At 38.2% G+C, this 23,237-nt stretch overlaps 1 protein-coding gene across 1 annotated transcript; it reads right to left on the reverse strand.

Annotated features, from left to right (window-relative positions):
- Positions 1 to 2,231: 2,231 nt before the first annotated feature.
- On the reverse strand, positions 2,232 to 2,741 carry LOC122601260. Its single transcript, XM_043774024.1, has one exon. The coding sequence runs from the start codon at positions 2,739 to 2,741 to the stop codon at positions 2,232 to 2,234; it is 510 nt and encodes a 169-aa protein (XP_043629959.1).
- Between the last annotated feature and the right edge of the window lie 20,496 nt (positions 2,742 to 23,237).

The following is a 23,237-nucleotide window of genomic DNA, read 5'->3' on the forward strand; positions in this document are numbered from 1 at the left end:
GACCTCTTTTTATAGTCAAAGGTTGAGCATTGGGATCTCAACTTCGACGTACAAATATGGTTGACAGCACACAAAAGTATTACTCCCTCCGTCCTATTTTAGTTGTCATGTTGACTAACTTTGACCGTAAATAACTTTGTTTGTACTATATGTTAGTTGATGAAACTTACATGGACGGAAAATACATTAAAAACTCAATCCATTCATATATTTTATATCAAGTGTTACATGACGCAAACAAAGTTATTTACGGTCAAAGATGGTCAACATGACAACTAAAATGGGACGTAGGGAGTAGTAAATAATTCTTTGTGTATGTGCTAAATAAAGTAAGACAAAAGGTTGCTTTATTCAACCACTCTACATCTTTGCACTTTTATCCACAGACAAGATTATTATCCGGGTAAAAGGATGTAGTGTACAAGGTCCTCCTCGTAAGCAGTGTAAAGCTTTGTAAGAGCATTTACACTGAGGGTCTCTAGTTTGATATTTGATTAGAATGTCAACTGGGCTTCGCTGCCATTGCCATTCTCTATCTTCCATTTGTTGTCTTCGACTTCAACAGGAATGTCTTTAGATGCTTTCTTCAGATCTCAACTAGAGGAAGTCATCAGTTGCATAAACTGTACATTGCAACTGGACCTCAAATATTTCGGACAATTCTTCTGTTCTCCAGATGTAACTTGAGAGCTCCAGTTTTCAGCGAACCTGGACCTAGCAAGTTCCTTTGAGCCTCGTTCAGGGTTTTACTAGCATAGTAAATCGGCCTAAAGTATTATCTCACATTATCTCAAAGGGTAATGCATAATTCGGTGATACCACTATAAGTGATTCGATAAGGTGAGTCTTAAGTTTCATGAACGCTTTTACACAATCTTCATCGAAATCAAGCCTAACTTCTTTCTCTAAAAGTCTGGTCATTGGCCTAGCTATCTTAGAAAAATCTTTGATGAACCTTCTATAGAAACCTACATGACCTAAAAAACTTCTAACTCCTTTAACATTAACAGGAACCGGTAATCTCGCCATAACGTCAATTTAGCTCTATCTACTTCTATTCCCGCTTTTGAGACCTTATGTCCTAACACTATTCCCTTTTTGACCATAAAATGACATTTTTCCTAATTAAGAACTAAGTTAGTTTCCTCACATCTAGCTAACATTTTATCTAAATGCCTTAAACATGAGTCAAACAAATCTCCAAAGACTGAAAAGTCATCCATGAATACTTCTACCGACTTCTCTAACATGTCCTGAAAAATTGTTGTCATACACCGTTGGAATGTCGCTGGTGCATTACACAATCCAAAAGGCATCTTCCTATAAGCGTAGATTCCATAAGGGCAAGTAAAAGTCGTTTTCCCTTGATCTTCAGTGTAAATGGGAATCTGCAGATACCCGGAAAATCCATCGAGAAAACAGAAATACTCGTTCGCCGCTAAACGCTCTAACATCTGATCCATGAATGGTAGTAGGTAATGGTCTTTTCTAGTAGCCTCGTTAAGCTTTCTATAGTCTATGCACACTCTCCATCCTATAACAGTTCTATTTGCTATTAATTCCTCGTTCTCATTAGTTACCACCGTCATTCCTCCCTTTTTGGGAACGCAGTGAATAGGGCTTACCCATTCGCTATCTGAAATGGGATAAATTATCCCTGCATCTAAGAGCTTAATTACTTCCTTCTTAACTACTTCCTTCATGTTTGGGTTAAGCCGTCTCTGTCTTTGAACTATTGGCTTAGAATTTGCCTCTAGGTGAATCCTATGGTTACAGTATAATGAGTCTATGCCTCTAATATCTGCTATTTTCAAAGCAAATGCCTTCTTATGGGATCTAAGTACTTTCATCAATGTCGTCTTCTTTTTCGTAGTCAATTTCGAAGAGATGATTACCGGAAGTTGCGACTTCCCTTGAAGGTAGGCGTACTCCAGTCCTTGCGGTAATGGTTTCAACTCTAAATCTGTAGGTGGTTCCTCTAGAGATGTAATTAAATTGTTTGGTGTCTGCAATAAGGTTTCATGAAACTCATCTTCATCTAATTCTCCTAAGTCCCAAGGACGTTCTGGTGATCCTATCCCTAGAACTTCCTCTATCTCCTGATTTGCTCTATTATCTACTTCTACTAACTCAACTTCTTCCGTGCATAGACCCACTTCATCTTTTCCTAGGTCTGGATCTCCTTCCATGGTTTAGCTCAACTTTTTCCTACCATTTCCTATCGTAATCCTTCATTCCGCTACTTCTATTACTGCCTTGGCGGTATTTAAGAAAGGTCTACCTAGGATTATCGGTACTTTCTTATCTTCGGGGATATTCATTACTACAAATTCTACTTGGAAATGCAGATCTCCTATTGTCACTAATATAGTATCAGTCTTTCCTAAGGGACGTTGAAAGGTTTGATCTACTAACTTAATGGTCATCATGGTCGTATCTAAGGCTTTATTACTTAACTTAATGTAGATAGACCACAACATTAGGTTAATACTAGACCCTAAGTCTACTAAACAATCACAGGTGATTTTATTCCCTAAGGTACAAGGTATTACAAAGCTTCCCGGATCTTCTAACTTCGGGGTGATGAACTCATCCCCTTTCTCCAAGATTCCCTTTACTTCTTCTGTCACATGCACATCCATCGGTACCTTGTCTTCCTTCAACATATCCTTAATGTACCTTGCATAACCGGGGGTTAACCTAACTAATTCCGCAAACGGTATCGTAACCTTAGTACCCATGAGTGCATCCTTAAAGATTTCTGCTTTCTGTTCCACTCGATTCCTCCTTAACTTTTACGGAAACGAAACTGTTCTACTGTAGGGTTTAGATCGTGGCCTAGAATCTGTTCTAGGGGTTGCCAGCGGCGCTGGAGGTGAATTTAGGTGGACCAGCGACGCTGGCTTGATGACCAGCAGCGCTGGTTCCTTCAGTTTGTGTTCCAGCGGCGCTGGTGACTCCCTGGCGGCGTTGGTTCTTCTGTCTTGTATTCGTCTCCTTGTTATCTTGCCTTACCGTCTCAGTTTCCTCTTCTTCCTTTGCTGGTTCTTCTTCATCATTCTCTTCTTCAGTCTCCAGAGGGTTCCTTGGTGATTTTGTTGCTTTTCCTGACCTGGTGGTGATTCCTTTCACCGATTCCGCTTTCGAGGAAAATTGACCACAAATGAATTCCATCATTTTTGTAACCTTGCCAAGTTCCTCCTGAAACGCCTGAAACCTCCGATCAGTTTCTTCATTCCTCTCCTTCGATTCCTTGATTAGCGTGTCGACTTGCTTTTGCAAAGTCTTCATATTTCCTTCATCTACCTTCGACTTTGACCAATCAAACGCCTGAAGCTCTCGACATCTTCTTTAGTCTCTTCCATGCTTCGCCTATCGTTTCAAATTCTGTTTGGGAATCATTCTCCACAGCTAATTCTCTGACTCTCCTCAACTCGCGCGGGTAGAATCTGTTGCAAAACGCTTCTTTCAATTCCTCCCAAGTCTTGATCGAATTCGGATCGAGGTCTTCCAACCATGCTAACGCCAATACCTAAACATTCCTAATCTAACCATTTCTTTGGTACCCGTCCCGTATTTGAAAAGTCGACATTCCTCCTTAAATCGTGATAGGTGATGATACGGATCTTTATTTACCTCACCATCGAATCCTAAGCTCTGCACCATGCTGATGTGAGTAGACTTGGCCAAAAAAGGGACGTCCATTTCAGGTACCTTAATGGGTGGATTATGGGTTTTGGGAACTTTCCTACCTTTTTCTAACATTGATTCCTCTACTTCGCTATCTTTAGCCATTCTACCTATTCTTATTTGCTACTAATATTCCGAAATGGAAAACTAGAAAACTATCCGAAAAAAAACTAAAAGTAACTTATATCTAACTATTCTAACCTTTTCCTAATTTCAAAGCTCCCCGGCAGCGGCGCCAAAACTTTGATATGCGTTTTTGTTAAACTACCTAAGTTTTAAATTTATAATTCAAGGTTTTACCTAATCTATCTTAGAACGCAACTAAGAGAGTGTACTCTGTCTAGTGGTAATATAGTCTAGGTAATGTCAGGTTCCTTCGAAGGGAACTTAAACTAAGGAAATTAAAATACTTAAAATTAAGATACAGTTTTCTTTTGGGGGTTTCCTAGTTAACTAATTGCATATGAATTTGAAAACAATAATAAATGTAAAATTTGACATTTGTTTTGTTTGGATTGACATGCTTAAAAGTGGTCACAGTTGAAGTTGTTGAACGACTCTTTTCACATTCAGATTCTCGTTAGATTCACTTGAGTTATTTAGTCTGACTGCCTTTCAACTGGTCTAACACTTCAATGAGTTCCTGTTTAAGGTCGCCCACTGAGCATTAAAAACTGAGCCTATAACTATGACTGAAATCTATTATGTAAGTCTTGATTCTTGTTAAAGTTTTAAGACACTTATTACCCTAACTACCTGGATCCGATTTCCGTTCGCCAGATCAGCTAGATTAACCTAATTAAACTCATACTCGTTTGAACCAATTATTAATTTCAATCAAATCTCCAGTTATAGATCAAATGATTACACTAATTAAAGACCGACCAATGTTTCGCAAGCAGATTAAGATGACCCTGGAGCCGCTGATCAGTTCGACTCGACCAAATCAATAAAAATCAGTTTGTATATGAAAACTAATAATAATTCAGATTCAAATAAATATCGATCTACGATTTAGCATAGAAACTGTTCAACAATCGACCATAATCAACAATCAAGCCATGTTTACATCTCGTCCAAACGAATGTCTAGTAAGTTAGCTACTCATAGACTGAGTAGCCATGAACAATCTGATAAAGTAAAATAACATAAAAATCTAAAGATAACGGAAAGAAAGAAAGAATGTAAAACCGGGTGATTATAAATCACTAGGTTGGATTGCCAAGCGTCGGGAGATGTTAAATCTGTTTTTGAATACAATGGAAACCCTGTTCTTCGAATTCTAGCCGTCACTTTCGACCTATGTGTTCTGGATATCTTTTTAGGGTTTATAATGGGGTATTTATAGGCGAAATGCGAAAAACCTTAATTCTGCCGACCTCGACCTATAGGCGCTGGCGATGTGCCCGGCGGCGCTGGTGGTGTTTCTAAAGAGATGGCGGCGCTGGCTGAGCGCTAGCGGCGCTTCCATGTTGCCTGAAGGAACCAGCGGTGCTGGTTTGGTTCTTGTACGATTCCAACGGCACTGGTATGTATACCAGCGGCGCTAGTTACTGCATTCTGCGCTAACTCTCTTGATTCAGCTCCTATTCTTTGTTAGGTCGAAAATCGACTAAGTATGATTTGTTCAAAATAGTTGAGGTTCAGTAAAGAAAGCTTGCTCAGGATTCTCAAGTCATTCGAAAAAAAACTCACTGAAGCTTCACTTCAGATTCAGAATCAACCTACACTGAAGACGTTCAGACTGAAGTCAAAGACTGAAGACTGAAGAAGAAGATCATCTCAGAAGCAGAGCTCAGAGAAGATCTTACCTGAAGTTGAATCTGAAGAGGCTCAGTGAAAAAGTATTTACAACACTTTTTCACTGATTACGAGGAAAGTCTTTTTGCAGCTTTAACTACCTTTACCCGGTTAGTTACCTTATACCTGGGATTGGGAAAGTTTTAGCAAAAGGTTGGGAATAAAGTATGTCAAGTCACATCAAAGAAACTTACATACTTTACCTTAAACAAGCATGTTATGGATTTGTCCTACAAATCCATAAATGCAACAACTATTGTATTTTGTTTATAGAAATAAATAAAATACATGGAAAAATACATCTCGACTCATTGCCATAATACTTGAATATAATTAGTATTTATATAGTTTCAAGCACTTGTTCTTTATTGTTCATATCCATATCTGGATCGTGGTCCTTAACTAGTCTTTATCTAGATTTGAACCACTTGCCAGTCGGGTTACTTGATATACTTGTGTTTACTACTAACCTATTTTATATCTTGTTATATCTTGTTCTCGTTGTACATCTTGTGTAGGTGGACTCACATTTGGTATCAGAGCCTCCCAGGTTAAATCATTAAATTGTTATACCTGTTTTGATCCTACAAGATGTCTGGAACCGAACAATCGAACCCAAACCCAAACCCAAATGGTAACCCTAACCCAAATGTCAATATGAATCAAAATCCACCAGCTCCACCACCAGTTCAACCCAGTGTTCATGTTCACTTTCCAAACAATCCGGTACCTAAATTTAATGGAAATAGTGACACATTCATTACTTGGAAGGCATGTATGCTCAAGTACATCGCTAAAGTTGAAAGACACTTGACCATCATTCTTGTAGAGGGTCCTTATGTTCCCATGAATGCATCAACTGTTGTTTTTAACAAAGATGGGACCCCTAGGTTAACACCCAAGGAGAAAGATCATTGGTCAGAGGAAGACCATCATTTAGCTGACCAAGATCCCAAATTACAAAATATGATTCTCTTTGTTGTCCCAGAAAGTTTAAAACCCACTCTTGTTTTACTTGATAGTTCTAAGTTAATGTGGGAAGAGTTGTTAACACAGTTTGAAGGAACAAAGGAAACTATCACCACAAGAAAATTTTCTTTGAATAAAAAATATGAAGCATTTTTTACATTACCAAATGAATCTCTAATTGAAACATATCTTAGATTTACAAATTTGGTCAATCAATTAAAAGCTCTTGGTGTTACAAAAGACAAAGAAATTTTACTTGAAAAGTTTTGTGATATATTACCTTCTAAATGGGAGAATTTGATCATGGTATTAAGACAAGGTAAAACCCTTCATAGTCACACTCTGGCCTCCTTGTATGGTGCCTTCAGATAAACTGAGGAGAATAAAGCTGACAGAGTTGTGGTTGAGGAAGATGTAAAGAATGATACTTCAACCAATTCTACATTGGTTCATTATTCTGAACCACAAGATGCTGCCCTACTGTCTGACTCTGTGAAGAAGATGGTAGCTGAGTTAATGAAAGCTAGTATTTCTGAATATGCAATGAATGTGATGAGGATGATGATGATGACCTTGTTGCCATGATTGTCAAAACTTTTAATCGTTTTAAATTTAAATCAAAGAGAAATAGCAAACAATTTTCTTCAAATAATACTGTCGATAAGTCCAATTTAGAATGTTTTAAATGTGGAAAGAAAGGACATTTTATGAAGGAATGCAGATCATCACAACCCTCCTCATCACACACTGCCCCTAACCATTCTATTTTTCAGAAGCCTGATGATGGGTACAAAGCTAAGTACAAAAAACTGAAAGCCCACATGGCGATGATGGCTCAGGAAGAATCCAACAAGAATAGCTGCATGGTGGCAGACACTGAAAAATGGGAGGATTCTGACGTGTCATCTGATGATAAAGAAGAAGTAAGGGATATGTGTTTCATGGCTCGTGAAGATCATAGTCATGTTGTCAAGTTGGGTGGATATCATCATGAAGAAGGTTAGTACTTTCGGTTTTGAGAAGGATGAAGAACAAAAACTGGATCTTTTGGTTCTTATAGAGGCTGACATAACTTATGTTGAAACTGTGCGTTCAGAGAGTATAAAAATGTTTGAAATAAATTCTTCTGAACTGAACGCCAGTCAGGCCAGATTAAAAGAACTGAAAGATGTTCAGTTGGCTTTGATAAGTTATCAATCTCTGGTTTCCAAACTTGAATTGGAAAAGGAAGAATTAAAAATTATTTTGGAAAAAGAACAGAAAATAATTAAATCTTGGATGAAATCACCTTTTCCTGAAGCTGCCATTAAGAAAACTTTTGAAAATCAAAGAATCGCTTATGGCACTGGTGATCTTCATCTTGCATCCATAATAACTGATTTGGATGCACTTCCTAAAGAAATGAGACCAGAGATCATTTTTAAAGATTTTGGAAAATCAAAAGTGATAACTGATCAAAACCAGGAACAACCTGAGGGCAAATCTAAAGCATGTCAGACCAGTGCTTCAGACAAGAAAGCTAAACCCAAGAAGCCTTCCCCTCAGTCTTCAAATAAGGTTCCTAAGAGCCTTCAGAAGAAGAAAAATGTGATCCCTGCTGAGCCTTCTACCTCAGATTCTGGTAGAGCTCAGGTGTCTAATTCAGAGTCTATTTTGTTAAGGATTGAAAGTCAATTTCAGAATTTGGCTAGGCAAGTGCAGAGCTGTAATGCACGTTTAAAAAATGTTGAAAGCACTCCCCAAAATCCCAAACAAAACCCAAAACCTTTTTCAAAGAAAATCAAGCAAGAAAAGCAAAAATCTGAGAAGAAAAAGGTTCCTGAAGTCATCAAACCAACTGTTTTTGTGTCATCTGAAATTATGACTGAAATTCCCTTTGATCCTTCTGTCCCTTACGTACCAAAGAAATCTGAGGCTGTTCAGGGAAAGCCCAGTGAACCCATCAAGAGATGGGTTCCCAAAAAGAACTAATCTTTTTGTGTATGTGCAGGGTGACCGCAAAAAGAACACTTGGTTTCTTGACAGTGCTGCTGGCAGAACCATGACTGGTCACAAAACCCTGCTAGAGGAATATAGGGTGCAAGAGGGGACCTCAATAACTTTTGGTAATGATGAAAACGGACAAACTAAGGGATATGGTGTTGTGAACAATGGACAAGTCAAATTCACTAAAGTTGCATATGTGAATGGTTTGAAATATAACCTGATCAGTGTCAGTCAACTTTGTGATGATGGCTTTAAGGTTTTATTTGATATTTCACAAGGCACCATATTCAACAGAGATTGGAAGGTAGTAATGACTGCACCAAGAAAAGGAAACATTTATGTTGTGGACATGAATAGTGTTACTTCTGAACAATGTTTCTACACAAGGGCAGATGAGGACACCAACTGGTTGTGGCACAAAAGGTTATCCCATCTCAATTTCAAAAATACTAATAAGTTGTCAAGAAAACAACTTGCTGATGGGATACCAGCCATGTCTTTCGATAAAGACAAGCCATGTCCAGGGTGTGAAATGGGAAAGAAGAAGAGAGCATCTTTCAAGACCAAACAAAATTTCAGCATCATTGAACCACTTCATATGCTTCATATGTATCTTTTTGGTCCTGTGAATGTTCAGACAAGAGCGGGGAAGAAGTACACTCTGGTTGTAGTCGATGAATATTCAAGATACTGTTGGGTGATCTTCCTCAGGAACAAAAGTGAAGCTGCTGCTGAAATCATTGCCCTCATCAAACAGATTGAACTCAAGCACAAGCGAAAAGTACGTCAGCTCAGAAGTGACAATGGAGCTGAATTCAGAAATTCCACTCTAGAAACCTTCTGCACTGACACTGGCATATCTCAGAACTTCTCCTCTGCACATACACCAGAGCAAAATGGTGTTGTAGAAAGAAAGAATCGAACGCTGATAGAAGCTGCCAGAAGTATGTTGAATGAATCAGGTCTTCCAAAATGTTTTTGGGCTGAAGCTGTTGCAACTGCTTGCTACACCCAGAATCGTTCCATTTATGTCAAAAGACATAAGAAGACTGCCTATGAAGTGCTGAGAAATAGAAAGCCTAATATTGGATATTTTCATATTTTTGGATGTCCAGTATATATTCTGAATGATTCCAGCAAATTGGGCAAATTTGATGCCAAAGCTGATGAAGGTTACTTCCTAGGTTATTCAACAATTCGCAAGGCCTTTAGAGTCTATAACAAAAGACTTGAAAAGGTTGATGAGTCAATTCATGTTACCTTTGATGAATCAAATTCTGCAATCTTTAATAAACCAATCTCTGAACCACCTTCAGAAGATCCTATCAGTTTTGGTGAATCTGATCACAATGACAAATCTGATCAGTCACCTGAACATGTTTCTGATCATTCCAGTTTAGAACCAGTTACAAGTCAGCAAAGTAACATTCCATTTTATCCTTCAGTCACATTCAAACTACCCTCTGAATTGACTATTGGATCAGATGTGCGTGCTGCTCCTCAGATATCAGTATCCTTTGAATTACCTCAGAATGAAAAATTTCATGATGCAAATCGTGATTTACAAGATGATGAAGATGATGAAACTGAAATAGTCTATTCTGAACCATCTCCTGAAGTAAGCCAGAGGAGTTCTTGCACTGATATGGTTATTCATCCTGGTCATTACTCTAAATGGACTCGCTCACATCCAATTGATCAAGTGATTGGCGATCCAAGTAGAGGGGTTCAGACCAGAAGAGCCACAAGCGATCAATGCTTATATGTCAGCTTCTTATCACTGATAGAACCGAAGAAGATTGACGAGGCTTTAAAAGATCCAAGTTGGGTTGAAGCCATGCAAGAAGAGCTTAACCAATTTGAAATGAACAATGTTTGGGAGCTTGTTCCATGTCCCCCCAATCTGAAGAAAGAACCAATTGGGACAAGATGGGTCTTTCAAAACAAGGTAGATGAAGATGGTCAAGTAATCAGAAACAAGGCTAGACTTGTTGCAAAGGGTTATGCACAAGAAGAAGGAGTTGATTTTGATGAAACTTTTGCACCAGTGGCCAGACTTGAAGCTATCAGAATATTCTTAGCATTTGCAGCTCATCATGAGTTCAATGTCTACCAAATGGATGTCAAAAGTGCATTTCTGAATGGAGAGCTAGAAGAAGTTGTGTATGTGTATCAACCACCAGGATTCGAAAGCAAGGAAAAACCTCACTGGGTGTATAGACTGAACAAAGCTTTATATGGTCAGAGATAAGCACCTAGAGCCTGGTATGATACTCTTACTCGACATCTTTTAGATAATGGTTTTCATAGAGGTGCAATAGATAACACTTTATTCATCTTGCATGAGAAAAGTGATATCTTACTTGTACAAGTATATGTTGATGATATTGTGTTTGGTTCTACAAATGAAAAATTGTGTGACAAGTTTTCAAAAATAATGTCTTCTGAGTATGAAATGAGTATGATGGGTGAGTTGACATATTTTCTGGGGCTTCAAGTGAAACAAACCAGTGATGGTATTTTTATTAATCAAGAAAAATATGTGAGAGATCTTTTAAAGAAATATCAATTTGATTCTGTCTCCTCTAAAGATACTCCAATTTCTGCACCATTAACCTTGGACTCAGATCCTAATGGAAAACCTATCGATCCCACAAAATATCGTGGTATGGTGGGATCATTAATGTACTTAACTGCAAGTAGACCAGACATAATGTTTGCAACATGTCTTTGTGCACGATTTCAATCTGATCCCAGAGAAGCACACCAGAATGCAGTAAAAAGGATTTTTCGATACCTAAAAGGTGTCCCCAGACTAGGTCTTTGGTATCCCAAAGGCTCAAGTCTAGATCTCATGGGCTATTCAGATTCTAATCATGCAGGTTGTAAGATAGATAGGAAAAGTACCACAGGTAGTTGTCATTTCCTTGGTGGCAAGTTGGTTAGTTGGAAGAGCAAGAAGCAGACTGCAGTATCATTATCCACTGCTGAGGCTGAGTACATTTCTGCAGCAAGTTGTTGTGCTCAGATCCTATGGATGAAGAACCAACTAACTGATTATGGTGTTAAGTATACAAGAATGCCAATACTCTATGATAACACAAGTGCCATCGCAATATCTCACAATTCTGTCATGCACTCTAAAACCAAGCATATTGATCTCAGGTACCATTTTATTCGTGATCATATTTTAAAAGGTGATATTGAAATTCATTTCATTCCCACTGACAAACAACTAGCTGATGTGTTTACAAAACCTTTAGATGTCAAAACTTTTAAACATCTCATCAGCGAGTTGGGAATGCTGAATCCTGTGTAGCAGTTCAGGGGGAATAGACAAAAATGTTTTTACAAGAAAAAGAAATCTTTTTTTTTTTCTGAGGGGGAATTTTTGCCTCAGAAAATATTTTGTCTGAAATGATTCAAAACTGAATGACTTCAGAATCTCAAAAAATGAGATGGTTCAGATTCCACTTCCTTAACCTTTCTCAGAACATTAAATTATTTAATCTGAAGTTCATCAAAACCTTTTATTATACAATGGATACTTAGCTGGCAAGTGGACACGTGATTTTTACTGTTCCAGGATACCTTTTTGCTGATGTGTCATACCACTTGCGCCGTAAAGAAAAATGATCATTGCTTTTGCATTAAAAACGGTTGAATTTTTCTCGAAAAAGTGGGGTCATGGCCGTTGTTGCATTAAATGCAGACGTGTCACCAACAATTATTTCGGATTTCAAACCTGATCAAAATTACTTTCAATAAAATATCATTATATTTTATTGGGTTTCAATTTCAAAAATCATTTTATTTATTTTCCTTGGAAAACTTTTCGTATTCCTTTGAAAATATAAATATCTTTTTCCAAATCATTCCACCATTTATTTCGTTTTTCATTTACTTCCCAATCATATCTCTCTCATTCTCTCAAACATTCAATATTCATTTCATTTTCATTCATAACTTCAAACCCTAATTTATCCTTAACACATTTTCATCTCCTTTCTTTCATTCTATCTTATATTTCAATGGCTACATCATCCACTGTAAAAGAACCCAAAACCCTTATTGCCTTTGAATATTCTCCACCCAAATCGGCGGTAAAACCCAGTTCTCAATGGGCAAAGGACTTTGAGTCCAAAACTATCCGATTCAATATGAACAACTATAAGGCCGCATTAAATGTTAAATCTGATGGTTTGATGGGCAAACTAAACACTTTTCTCCAAAGATGCCCAATTTTCATATGCTCTTACCGCCGATCCAGAGCAGTTATATCATCGATATTTGTTGGAATTTTGGTATACAGCAGAAGTTTCCAAGGATGATAAGTCGATAGCATTCACGTTAAAAGAGGGTACGGTGAAGTGCGTATTGACACTTGATGGTTTCCGGGAGACACTCCGGTTAAATTATTTGCCTCCCAACACCCCATATACAAAAAGACAAAAAGGGGTTAATTTTAGAGAAGTTTTGCTTGCCACCGGCCACAACCAAATTCTTAATGATGGTGGCAACTTGAAGACATCTGGCCACATCTTTATTGCGGGCTTCAAGAGTTGTTGGAAATATTTTTGGACACAGATTGTGGAGTGTCTTGGAGGAAATAGTGGCGGATTGGATCAGATTTCCTTGATCCAAGTTGAGATGGGTTACTATCTATGGCATGGGATGAAGGTAGATTTTGCCGAGATGCTTTTTGCTCAGTTGTTGACGAAGCTGAAGGGGAAGAGGAGCATTCATATTGCCTTCCCAAGATTTTTAAGTTTATGTTTTCTTGCCATTCTGGGAGAAAGATACTCTGACATCCTTCAGGAGAGCTCTCAGACGGAATTTTGTAAAGACCTCTCCAAGCTTCCTGAGTCTGAGGACGAACCTGAGCTTTCCCCTACAATGCTTCAGGTACTTGGTAACAATGTTAAAACTGACGCAGCACGACCGGCTGGCTCAAAAAGATCACTGGGCGGGTCACAAAAGAATGTGAGACCCACCAGTCGATCTAGTGGCAAAATGTTACACTTGTTTAAACCCAAAACAAGTTCTACCCTGCCACCTTCATCTTCCGCTGACCAACCAGGGGATCTCCCAAAAGACTCCTCAGGATCTCCAAAGGGTTTATTAAAACTGCGTCCTTTTAGGCCATCCTTACAACGCAAGGATATTAGTACCCAAGCTCAGCCTTCTGAGACCTCAAAACAGGTTTCAGAAGAAGGTCAAATGGGAAACATGCAAGCAACCATCTCCAAAACTTCTTTAGGAGGAGATGGTGAAGATATTAGTGTGTCAGCCCAACACACATTAGAAGTTGAGTCTGCACATGCACTCCTTGTAACTTCACAAATCTTACACTCTTTGCATGCACAAACTTTTGATATTTCTCAGGTGATACCCAGAGAGATGGAGGTTTCAACTTCTGCTGCCAATGAAGAGACTCTTGGATCCAGCACAAGGGTTACTGAGGCACAAATGGTATCGACTAAAGTAGTTCCACCTTTGACCAGTGACGATGCAACTGCTGAAGCAGCTGCTGAACTGGGCGCTGGTATGGATTCTGGGAATCAAGACCAGAGCATATCTGACCAGATTGTAAATATCTGGGATGACGATGAGCTTCCTGAGGGAAACCTCGAAGGTTTTGAGTTTGATGAGGACTTATTGAGGGAGAATCAATCGGATTCTGAGCCAACCCTCAACCTTGTTGACGAACCCATGTCACCACCTCTTTTGGAACAACAACACCAACAACAACAACAACACCACCAACAACAACAAAATGTTACCGATCTTGATCAACCACCACCAATTTCACATCAACATCCTCTGTTTCCACAAGGCACAACACCAGCATATGTTACCTCCGCCGTTTTTCAACCACCACTTCAATTTCTTCACCCTCAAATTCATGATGTTCCACCAAGGAGGACTTATGATCTGCCAGAAGATCAAGGAAAGGAATTGGATTCTGAGACTGAGTCTGATGGTCCCTCAGAAAGGATATTAGAGAAAACTCTGGCAGGCATCAAGACAACTCCCTTTGTTGCTTCAGCTTCCACTTCGTCTGCTGCACCTCTGAGCATGGAAGCTTAGCTAGAGAAGTCACAAACCGAAGTCCAAAACCTACTTATTCAGGTTGAGGGCTTATCTAAATCTCTGGCTGCCAACACCAAGTCTCTGGCCGATCTAAAAGGTGCCCAGATTGCTATGGGTACTGAATTTACAAGAGTTGCAGTTAATGAGAGCTTGGTGGTTGGGAAGTTACATGAATTGCTATCGGCGTGTAATGGTTTGAGTAGGGCTATTGGTGAAGCTTTCAAGTTGAACAAGAGGGATGTGCAGAGTTCAGTTGTTGCGAATCTGCAATCCTGGATTCTTATGATACAAAATTCATTCTTGGCGGTTGAGAAAGAAGTTGGTGCGTTGTTCAAGAAGCCAAGTGTTGATGAAAAGTCCCTTGGTGATTCTGTTGGTGGAAAGGTTTCTGAGACACTGAAGTCTATATTCTCTGAAGATCTTATTTCTCAGATTTCAGTGTTGGTGGCAGAAAAGGTTGAAGAGAAGGTTAGGTCGATGGTCTCTGAAGTCTCCAAGGCAACAAATGACAAGGTTGACAAAGCTGTTAATGAACTGAAAAATTATGTGTCAACACTTGATCAACAGGTTCAGAACCAGTCGAAGCAACTGGATGAAATCCTGGCCTTGCTCAATAAAGAGCCTGAAGTTGTTACTCCTCCCCCCTCTGGTGCATTATCTGAAGAAGAAAAGGGATTGCTGAAGGAAGTCTTGGAACATGAGAAGCTGAACCTGAACTCTACCTTCAGATTAAGAGCTCAGTTTGCCACCATGTCTAAAGGCATTTCTGATAGTATTACCTAGCAGAATTGGGAACCTCTGCAGGGCATGCAGAAGGCCATTGAATTATATGCTAAGATGCCTGCGGAGATTCCCAAAGGGGGAAGTGATGTGCCAATTGGTCTGCTTGCCAGCTCTCAAGAATTAATTGAAGCGACCAAGAGGCAATCTGAATCTGAGGGGGAACAACTGAATAAACAATCTGAACCCCAACCATCTGAACAAGCTAAGAAAGACAAAGGTAAAGCTCAGATGATTGAGGAACCAAATAAGAAGGGGACAAAGGATTCTGGTTGTGTTGTTGGAGAGAATGTTGATGAGCATGGTTATCCATTGCCAGATTTAGGTGCTGATCAGAAAAAGTTGGAAGCACTTCAAAGACAAGTCTCCAACCAGTTCATTATGTGGAGAGAAACTAAAGAAAGAGAAAGGGCCCAACACTTGGCAATGGGTACCATTGATTTAGTAGATGCTGCAGCTCTTGGTCTTAATAAGGAAAGATATCAGAAGATCAAACATGATGCAAGAGTGCAGAAGGCCTTGGAAGAAATGGCCGAGTATGAGTATGGGGTGAAGTATTCTCCCTTAGAACAAAAGCTGGACCATCTCACTTTCAAATTGTCTATTGAAGATCTGGTGAAAAATAGGAAGAAAGAGATGGAGATCAAGAAGAAAGAAATTATGACCAGTGTTCTGAAGGTTGAGAAGGAAATTTGTAGGCCACCTCAGAAGCCCAAACTAACTGGCCCAAGGTCTACAAGAAAACATGCTCGAGATTCTGACCTCTCTACATTCATACCTATTTCTAAAGAAGTTGCTCAGGTGAAGGATAAACATGAAAAGGATCAGTATGATTATTATATGAAACACAGGTGCCATCCTGCAAAGATCCTTGACGTGCAAATTATGAAGGAAGATGGTCTGAAATTGTTCAATCTGGTTGTGAAAAGAGAAGGTAGAGCAGAAGAAGAATATGAACAAGTTTCAGTGCATAAGTTTGAGTATTCTGAGCACAAGGAGATGATCACCGTTCTGAAAGGAAAACCAAAGTCTCATCTAACTGGCGCATGGATGTTGAAGATCCAACAGAAAATGAAGGCCAAAGTTGAGATGGAGGAAAGATTATTTGGGAAGATCAGTTCTCCAAAGAGAAAGGCTACTGAAGCACCTTCTGGCTCAAGGCCTGCGAAGAAGTAGTTGTATCTTTTTTTGTAAATATTTGTACTTGTAAATATTTTCCATTTTTATTTTTGTACTTGTAACTGAACAATCATCTCAGTATCTTTTATATAGTTACAAGTTACATCATATTATTAGGAAATAGTTTAAGTTAGAAAAACAAACAAGAAAATTTTCTTAAGGCATCATGATCTATGAGATGTCCTTAGAAATATTCTTACAACTTAAACAAAAAACTTGTATTTTTAGACTTACAAACTTGTACAGATAGAAGTCTAAAATACATGAACTATTTTAGAACAAATAGGGGGAATTTGTTAGGTCGAAAATCGACTAAGTATGATTTGTTCAAAATAGTTGAGGTTCAGTGAAGAAAGCTTGCTCAGGATTCTGAAGCCATTCAGAATAAAGCTCACTGAAGCTTCACTTCAGATTTAGAATCAACCTACACTGAAGACGTTCAAACTGAAGTCAAAGACTGAAGACTGAAGAAGAAGATCATCTCAGAAGCAGAGCTCAGAGAAGATCTTACCTGAAGTTGAATCTGAAGAGGCTCAGTGAAAAAGTATTTACAACACTTTTTCACTGATTACGAGGAAAGTCTTTTTGCAACTTTAACTACCTTTACCCAGTTAATTACCTTATACCTAGGATTGGGAAAGTTCTAGCAAAAGGTTGGGAATAAAGTATGTCAAGTCACATCACAGAAACTTACATACTTTACCTTAAATAAGCATGTTATGGATTTGTCCCACAAATCCATAAATGCATCCAACCATATTTGTACGGCATATTGCCATGTTATCAAGACATGTTTGCCTATAAATATAAGACTTCTCACACTTGCAAAAATGCTTGGAACTTTGGCAATTGCAACGTGTGATATTACTCTAAGTATTCTTACGAGTAATTCCTTGTCGCATAGATCATTTGTATTTCTAGGGTTGTTTAGATATTTTCACAATTGTGATTATCTTTCTTCCGCAACAACTCATGTATTTTGTTTATAGATATAAATAAAATACATTGAAAAATACATCTTGACTCATTGCCATAATACTTGAATATAATTAGTATTTATATAGTTTCAAGCACTTGTTCTTTATTATTCATATCCATATCTGGATCATGGCTCATAACTAGTCTTTATCTAGATTTGAATCACTTGCCAGTCAGGTTACTTGATATACTTGTGTTTATTACTAACCTATTTTATATCTTGTTATATCTTATTCTCATTATACATCTTGTGTAGGTGGACTCACAAAGATACATTTTTAAGCCGGGTAATGGAATTACCAGATTCAAATTATACGTTTCATTTGAAGTCTAAATTTAGAGACGGTCTCCCTACTTTATTTGCTGAAAGAGTTAGAAGAACTCTTAGGGGAACAGAGACAACAATAAATTATGATAAGTATACATATTGAAAATTAATTGGCACATGCGTCCAAGAAGGATTAGCATTGTGCAATGAAATAAAATTAAATCAACAAATAAAGAAATGGGAAGTTTTTGTGACCAATTTGTCATGGAATGTAAAAATACAACAAATGAAAAATATGGTCCACAAAATAAAAATTATAAACGAAAAAGAAATTATAATAAACCCTCCAAAATAAAAAGGAGAGAAAAGACAGAAGAAAGAAAAAATAAAAGACAAAAGACTATAATAATAAGCCAAAAACATGTTATAGATGTGGCAAAATAGGCCTATGCAAATAAATGTAGGGTAAAAAAACAGATTAATAATCTTATGTTAGAACCAGTTTCATCCAAACTGGTCAGTCTCCAGTTGCATCTGAAGACCAGAAGATTTGTCCAGAAATATATTGAAGTCCAGTTACAACGTACAGTTAATGCAACTGAAGTTTTCCTCCAGTTGAGATCTGATCAGAACTGAAGACATTCCAATTGACGTCGAAGACAACAAATGGAAGATAGAGAATGACAATGGCAACGAAGCCCAGTTGGCATTCTACACAGATTGAAACTGGAGAATATCAGTTTAAAGCCTTTACAATGCTTTACACTGTTTACAAGGAAGACCTTTTTGCTTTATGCAGCTTTATACAGACAATATCATTTGTCTATGATTAAAGTACAAAAGTGCATAAAGCAGGTTAGATAAAGTTGATAACTAAAAATTTGAGCTTGATTTGTGCGAAAATGGTGTTAGTGTGTGAAAAGGTGTTTGTGTGTATGGAGGTTGGGGATGAAGATTGAGAGAGAATTGGAGTGGAATGTATATGATTAATTAAGAAAATGGTGAAAGTCTTACAATTAATGTATGAAAGGGGGCTATTTATATCATAAATCTAAGTTTCACTAATGTCCCTTCCACCTCTAAAATATTTACATTTTAACACCATTTTTTAGTTCTAACATTCTTCCCCTTGGTGTTGAAATGTAATACATGCATGACATCATCTTTAAATACGAATTTCTTGATGAAGGTCTTCGAAGCTTTCTCATTGTCTTCAAGATCTTCCATCAAACTTGGCTTTACGTCTTTAATCTTCACACTTTTCTTAAAGATGTATCTTTAAGTCTTGAACTTCTCAGAGTATAAGCATTGCAGAAACTTGATCTTGTCTCTTTAGATTTGAACATGAAAGCCTTTTCTTGACAATCTAAACTTTGTCACACTTCCCCTTAATTAATAAATCTCTCTCTTGAAACATTTGGACAAACATCATTTTCATCACAAACTTCCCCTCGATCAAACAATCATATTTGCATACCACCAACACTTATGTATAGGGTGTACCCGCGGCGTACCCACCACGTTGGCGATAACTATCTTGAAAGAATAATTTGGGGATCACTTTAGTCAACAATTTATTTTTCTTCCCCTCAACTGATGAATTCTTCTTTCTCCCCATCAAATTTCAAGAAATCACACACACTTGTTCAACTTCATTGTTCTCTTTCTTCCCCTCATGATGAATGTGTGGCCACATGTTCATCATGTCTCTTTGAAGTCGAAACTGGGGAATCAACCATTATGAAGTAGTAGTCCAATAAACAACATCTTTAGCCCGGGTTATACATTGACATGTGTATAAGCCATATTCATCGAATCACTTACAAACAACCTTTGGGACCCATTTTTGTGTAGGCCCAACGGTTTTTGTCTTGGCATTCCAAATGTACGTGTAATCGATTCGACGAATTGAGTCTGAAGTCCATGGAGGGTGAAAACTCGTAGTCCTTGAAAAGTTGAGTTTTCGTGGACGCAGTGGAGAGGATAAGACATTCACTTTTGGCATATGAATTGTTTTAGGTGCAAGATTGTAGAGTTGCCAAAACGAGTATTTGATTGTCTTTTTCTCAGTTGACTTTGGTTTGTGAACTGATTTCCATGTGAGCTTAGGCAACTGAGCTTTGGCTTGTAAGATGAAAGTTGTATTGTCTTCAAAAGATAGGAATGAGACTGAAGATACTGATCCATCAACTGTAGATGATGTTGAATGTAACACCCTGCTTATAAAAAATGTGGATTTCAAAATTTTTTAAAAATAAAACATAACCCCGTTAAGTAAAGTGCGGAAGCGTCATTTAAAAAAATCTCATTTGATCCATAACGGAATCAATAAAAACATAATAAATGTCTTAAAAGGTGTTACCAACAATATCATCACAATAGCCCAAATGAAATCCACAATCAACGTAACAAACAACCGACATAATAATGGCCAAACGGCTAAATAATAAGTCTACTTAAATAAATGCAACTATGGGTAACTAAAGCCACAATCCCCAAGCTCCATAAGTAGCTACCCATCTCACCATATACCGATCAGCTTCAAGTCCTAACCTGAGGGCACAACATTTTTTTTTTCCACAAAACATAAGTGTCAGCTTAAAAGCCGAGTAAGATAACAGGTTAGTACAAAACAATGATTGCCAATTAAAACAATATAATAAAGAAATATATCTCATACATATGCATGTATAGGCACAATCACACAATTCCACGAAAACAACATCATAAGGATATTTAATCCTATAAAGTGCCTATCAATCCTTCTTATTCCACGTTACAACACAATTTCCACGTTCCACGATATCCATGTATAGTTATGCCATTATAGTCAACAATAAAATATTTGTGTGTAGGAGGTCATAAGACCTTACAGGAACCTCACACCCGACATGATGGGTAACCTTTCAGGGTCCATCGACGTCGTTATGGATAGGCATAACCAAATCCATGAGCAAACCGTTTCCGCACGTATGGTGGTCAATCACTCCACCCGGTCTACTCTTTCCACGTTGATTGAGTCACACGGCAAGCATGTACATTGCCCCCAAGTGATCCACGTACACAAGAGTCCACAGGACTAATGTGGGTTAAGCTTAACACTTTTACACGTTGTGCTCGAGACTTAAACACTATAAATTCCACGTTAAATCACACATAAATTCCTTGTTACATTATTAGGGTTGTTAAGTCTGGGATTCGCTGAAGAAGACTTGCTCGCTGACGTATATCGTCAGCAAGTCTTTAGCAAGTCATCAGCAGGTGAAGTGACGTCTTCAGCAAGTTGAATACTCCAACATGTTGGTCATGGCGGGAAGAATTCAAATCAAATGAAGACAAGAAGTCACATGGTGGTTAACCAACTGTAATTTGCCTTGAATGGCAAAGGTACATGTTGGGACCAAAGCAAGGGTTCTCTCTCTCTCATACCTGATTTGGTATAGAAGACAAGGGCACATGATTCAATTACCATGAGCCAATTGGATGTTGACAACCACCATCAAGTCACCATCAAAGAAGACTGTGTTGCCCTAATTCTTCCTCTATATAAAGCAACATAATCGCATTGTATCAAGTGTTTTAGTCACCTTGAAAGTGTATGTCACTTGTAATTGTTTAAGTTTTTAATGTGTCTAGACTTAGCAATTACCTCTGTTCTTTTGTATTCTTGTAAGTCAAGTATGTAAGATCAACCATGTATTCATCGTTTAATCAATGATACATATGATTATCCTTGCATTGATGTACTACAATTGAAGTGGATATTGTTCTTGTTATTTACTTGCTTATTTACTTTCTTGTCAAATTTAAATATAACATAAGTTGTGCATTCTGGGACCATCAAGTGGTATCAGAGCCAGGTTCCTAAATCATTGGAACAAGATCTGTTTGCCTCCTTGTGTTTACATTTAAAACTTCTGTTCTTTAATTCTTCTTGAAACCTTCTTTTTATAAAACAAGAACATGTCTTCTATTCCCAGCCTAGTGAACACACGTGACTTTGGCTACGTGTCGACACCTCCTAAGTTCGAGCCCAAAGATTAGGAGAGGATGCTTCTTCACATCTCTGGTGTGGAACCCTATTTAATGACCATATTAACTGAGGGTCCATATGTACCGATGTATGTCCAAAGGACTCTAGGAGCTACACCTGAAGCTCCTGAGATAGTCACTGACCTGGTTAAACCAGAGGTTCAATGGAAAGATGAAGAAAGAAAGCTGGTAAATCTTGATGCTAGATTGAAAAACATGATTATCGTTACTCTTCCCACTGAAATCATGAAACTAGTCATCAAGTATCCCTCTTCAAAGGAAGTATGGGACAAACTTGTCAGCACCTATGAAGGATCTGCTGACCTCATCAAAATCAAGAAAATTGATTTGAAAAGAGCTTATGAAAACTTCTTCTCTCTTCCAGATGAAAGTCTTGAGAGCACCTATACTCGTTTTAAAGGATTGCTCAATGATATGACAAATGTTGGCATTACTCATGATAACTTTGAAGTATGTCATAAATTCATCGACTCTCTTTCTATTAAGTGGCAAAACTTAAGACAAACTCTTCGTACAACGAAGTAAATCCAAGATTTTGATCTTGAAGAACTTTTTGGCACTCTTCAATTTGAAGAAAGAGCATTAGCTCAAAATATTCGAGCCTCTGCTGATGCCAAAAGACATGTTGGCCCTTCTTCTTCTTCTTCTTCTGTCAGCATCTCCTCTCATCCTATTTCTGACCCTGTTGCTCTTGTTTCGACTGAGCCCATCGATCTCTATGATGGTGCCAGTACTTCCAATCTTCCAGCATTCATTCAGACCCTCATTGATGAGCTGGATGATGAAGAAAAACAAGATTTGTTCAATGACTTCATGAGCTTTGCCCTGGTTGCTGGTAGAAGATACTCCAGAAGGTGGAACAATCGCAAAATGGTTGCTCCTCTCAAACCTCCTGTTGATAAATCACAGGAAGAGTGCTGGAGGTGTGGCAGAAAAGGCCACTACCAGAAGGAGTGCAGAGCCTCTATTCCCAATCCTGCTGCTCCCAAAACTAATCCTTCCAAATCTGCTGATGAATATAGGAACAAATACTATCAGCTGAAGGCTAAGGTGGCTGAAACAGAGGATGCCAAAGTTCCAGCAAAGGTCTAATTGCTGAAGAACATGATTGGGCTGACTCAGATGATTCTGATGATGACGATTATGTTGATGCCATGTGCCTCATGGCACTTGCTGACAGTGATGCTCTGACAAAGGATCAAGTCTCCTCTAGTCAGTGGGTGAACGTCACTGTTAAAAAGGTACACTCTCTTCTAATCAAGACAAGACCAAAATTGTTGAGTCCTTGTCTTGTGATCTTTAGTTCGTAGAAAGTCTACGTGCTGAACTTCAATCTAAACTTAACTCTGCTAGAGTAGAGTTAAGTGAAAAATCTGAAAAACTTGTGAAATTGAAAAATGTTCATGTTGAACTTCAATCTCATGAGTTAATGACTAAGAAA

Source organism: Erigeron canadensis, chromosome 5 (genome assembly GCF_010389155.1).
Source record: "Erigeron canadensis isolate Cc75 chromosome 5, C_canadensis_v1, whole genome shotgun sequence".
Classification (NCBI taxonomy): Eukaryota; Viridiplantae; Streptophyta; class Magnoliopsida; order Asterales; family Asteraceae; genus Erigeron; species Erigeron canadensis.

Bases quoted from the DNA above. Each gene is read 5' to 3' on its own strand.
- LOC122601260 (XM_043774024.1), bottom strand. From the start codon at position 2,741: ATGGGTACTAAGGTTACGATACCGTTTGCGGAATTAGTTAGGTTAACC.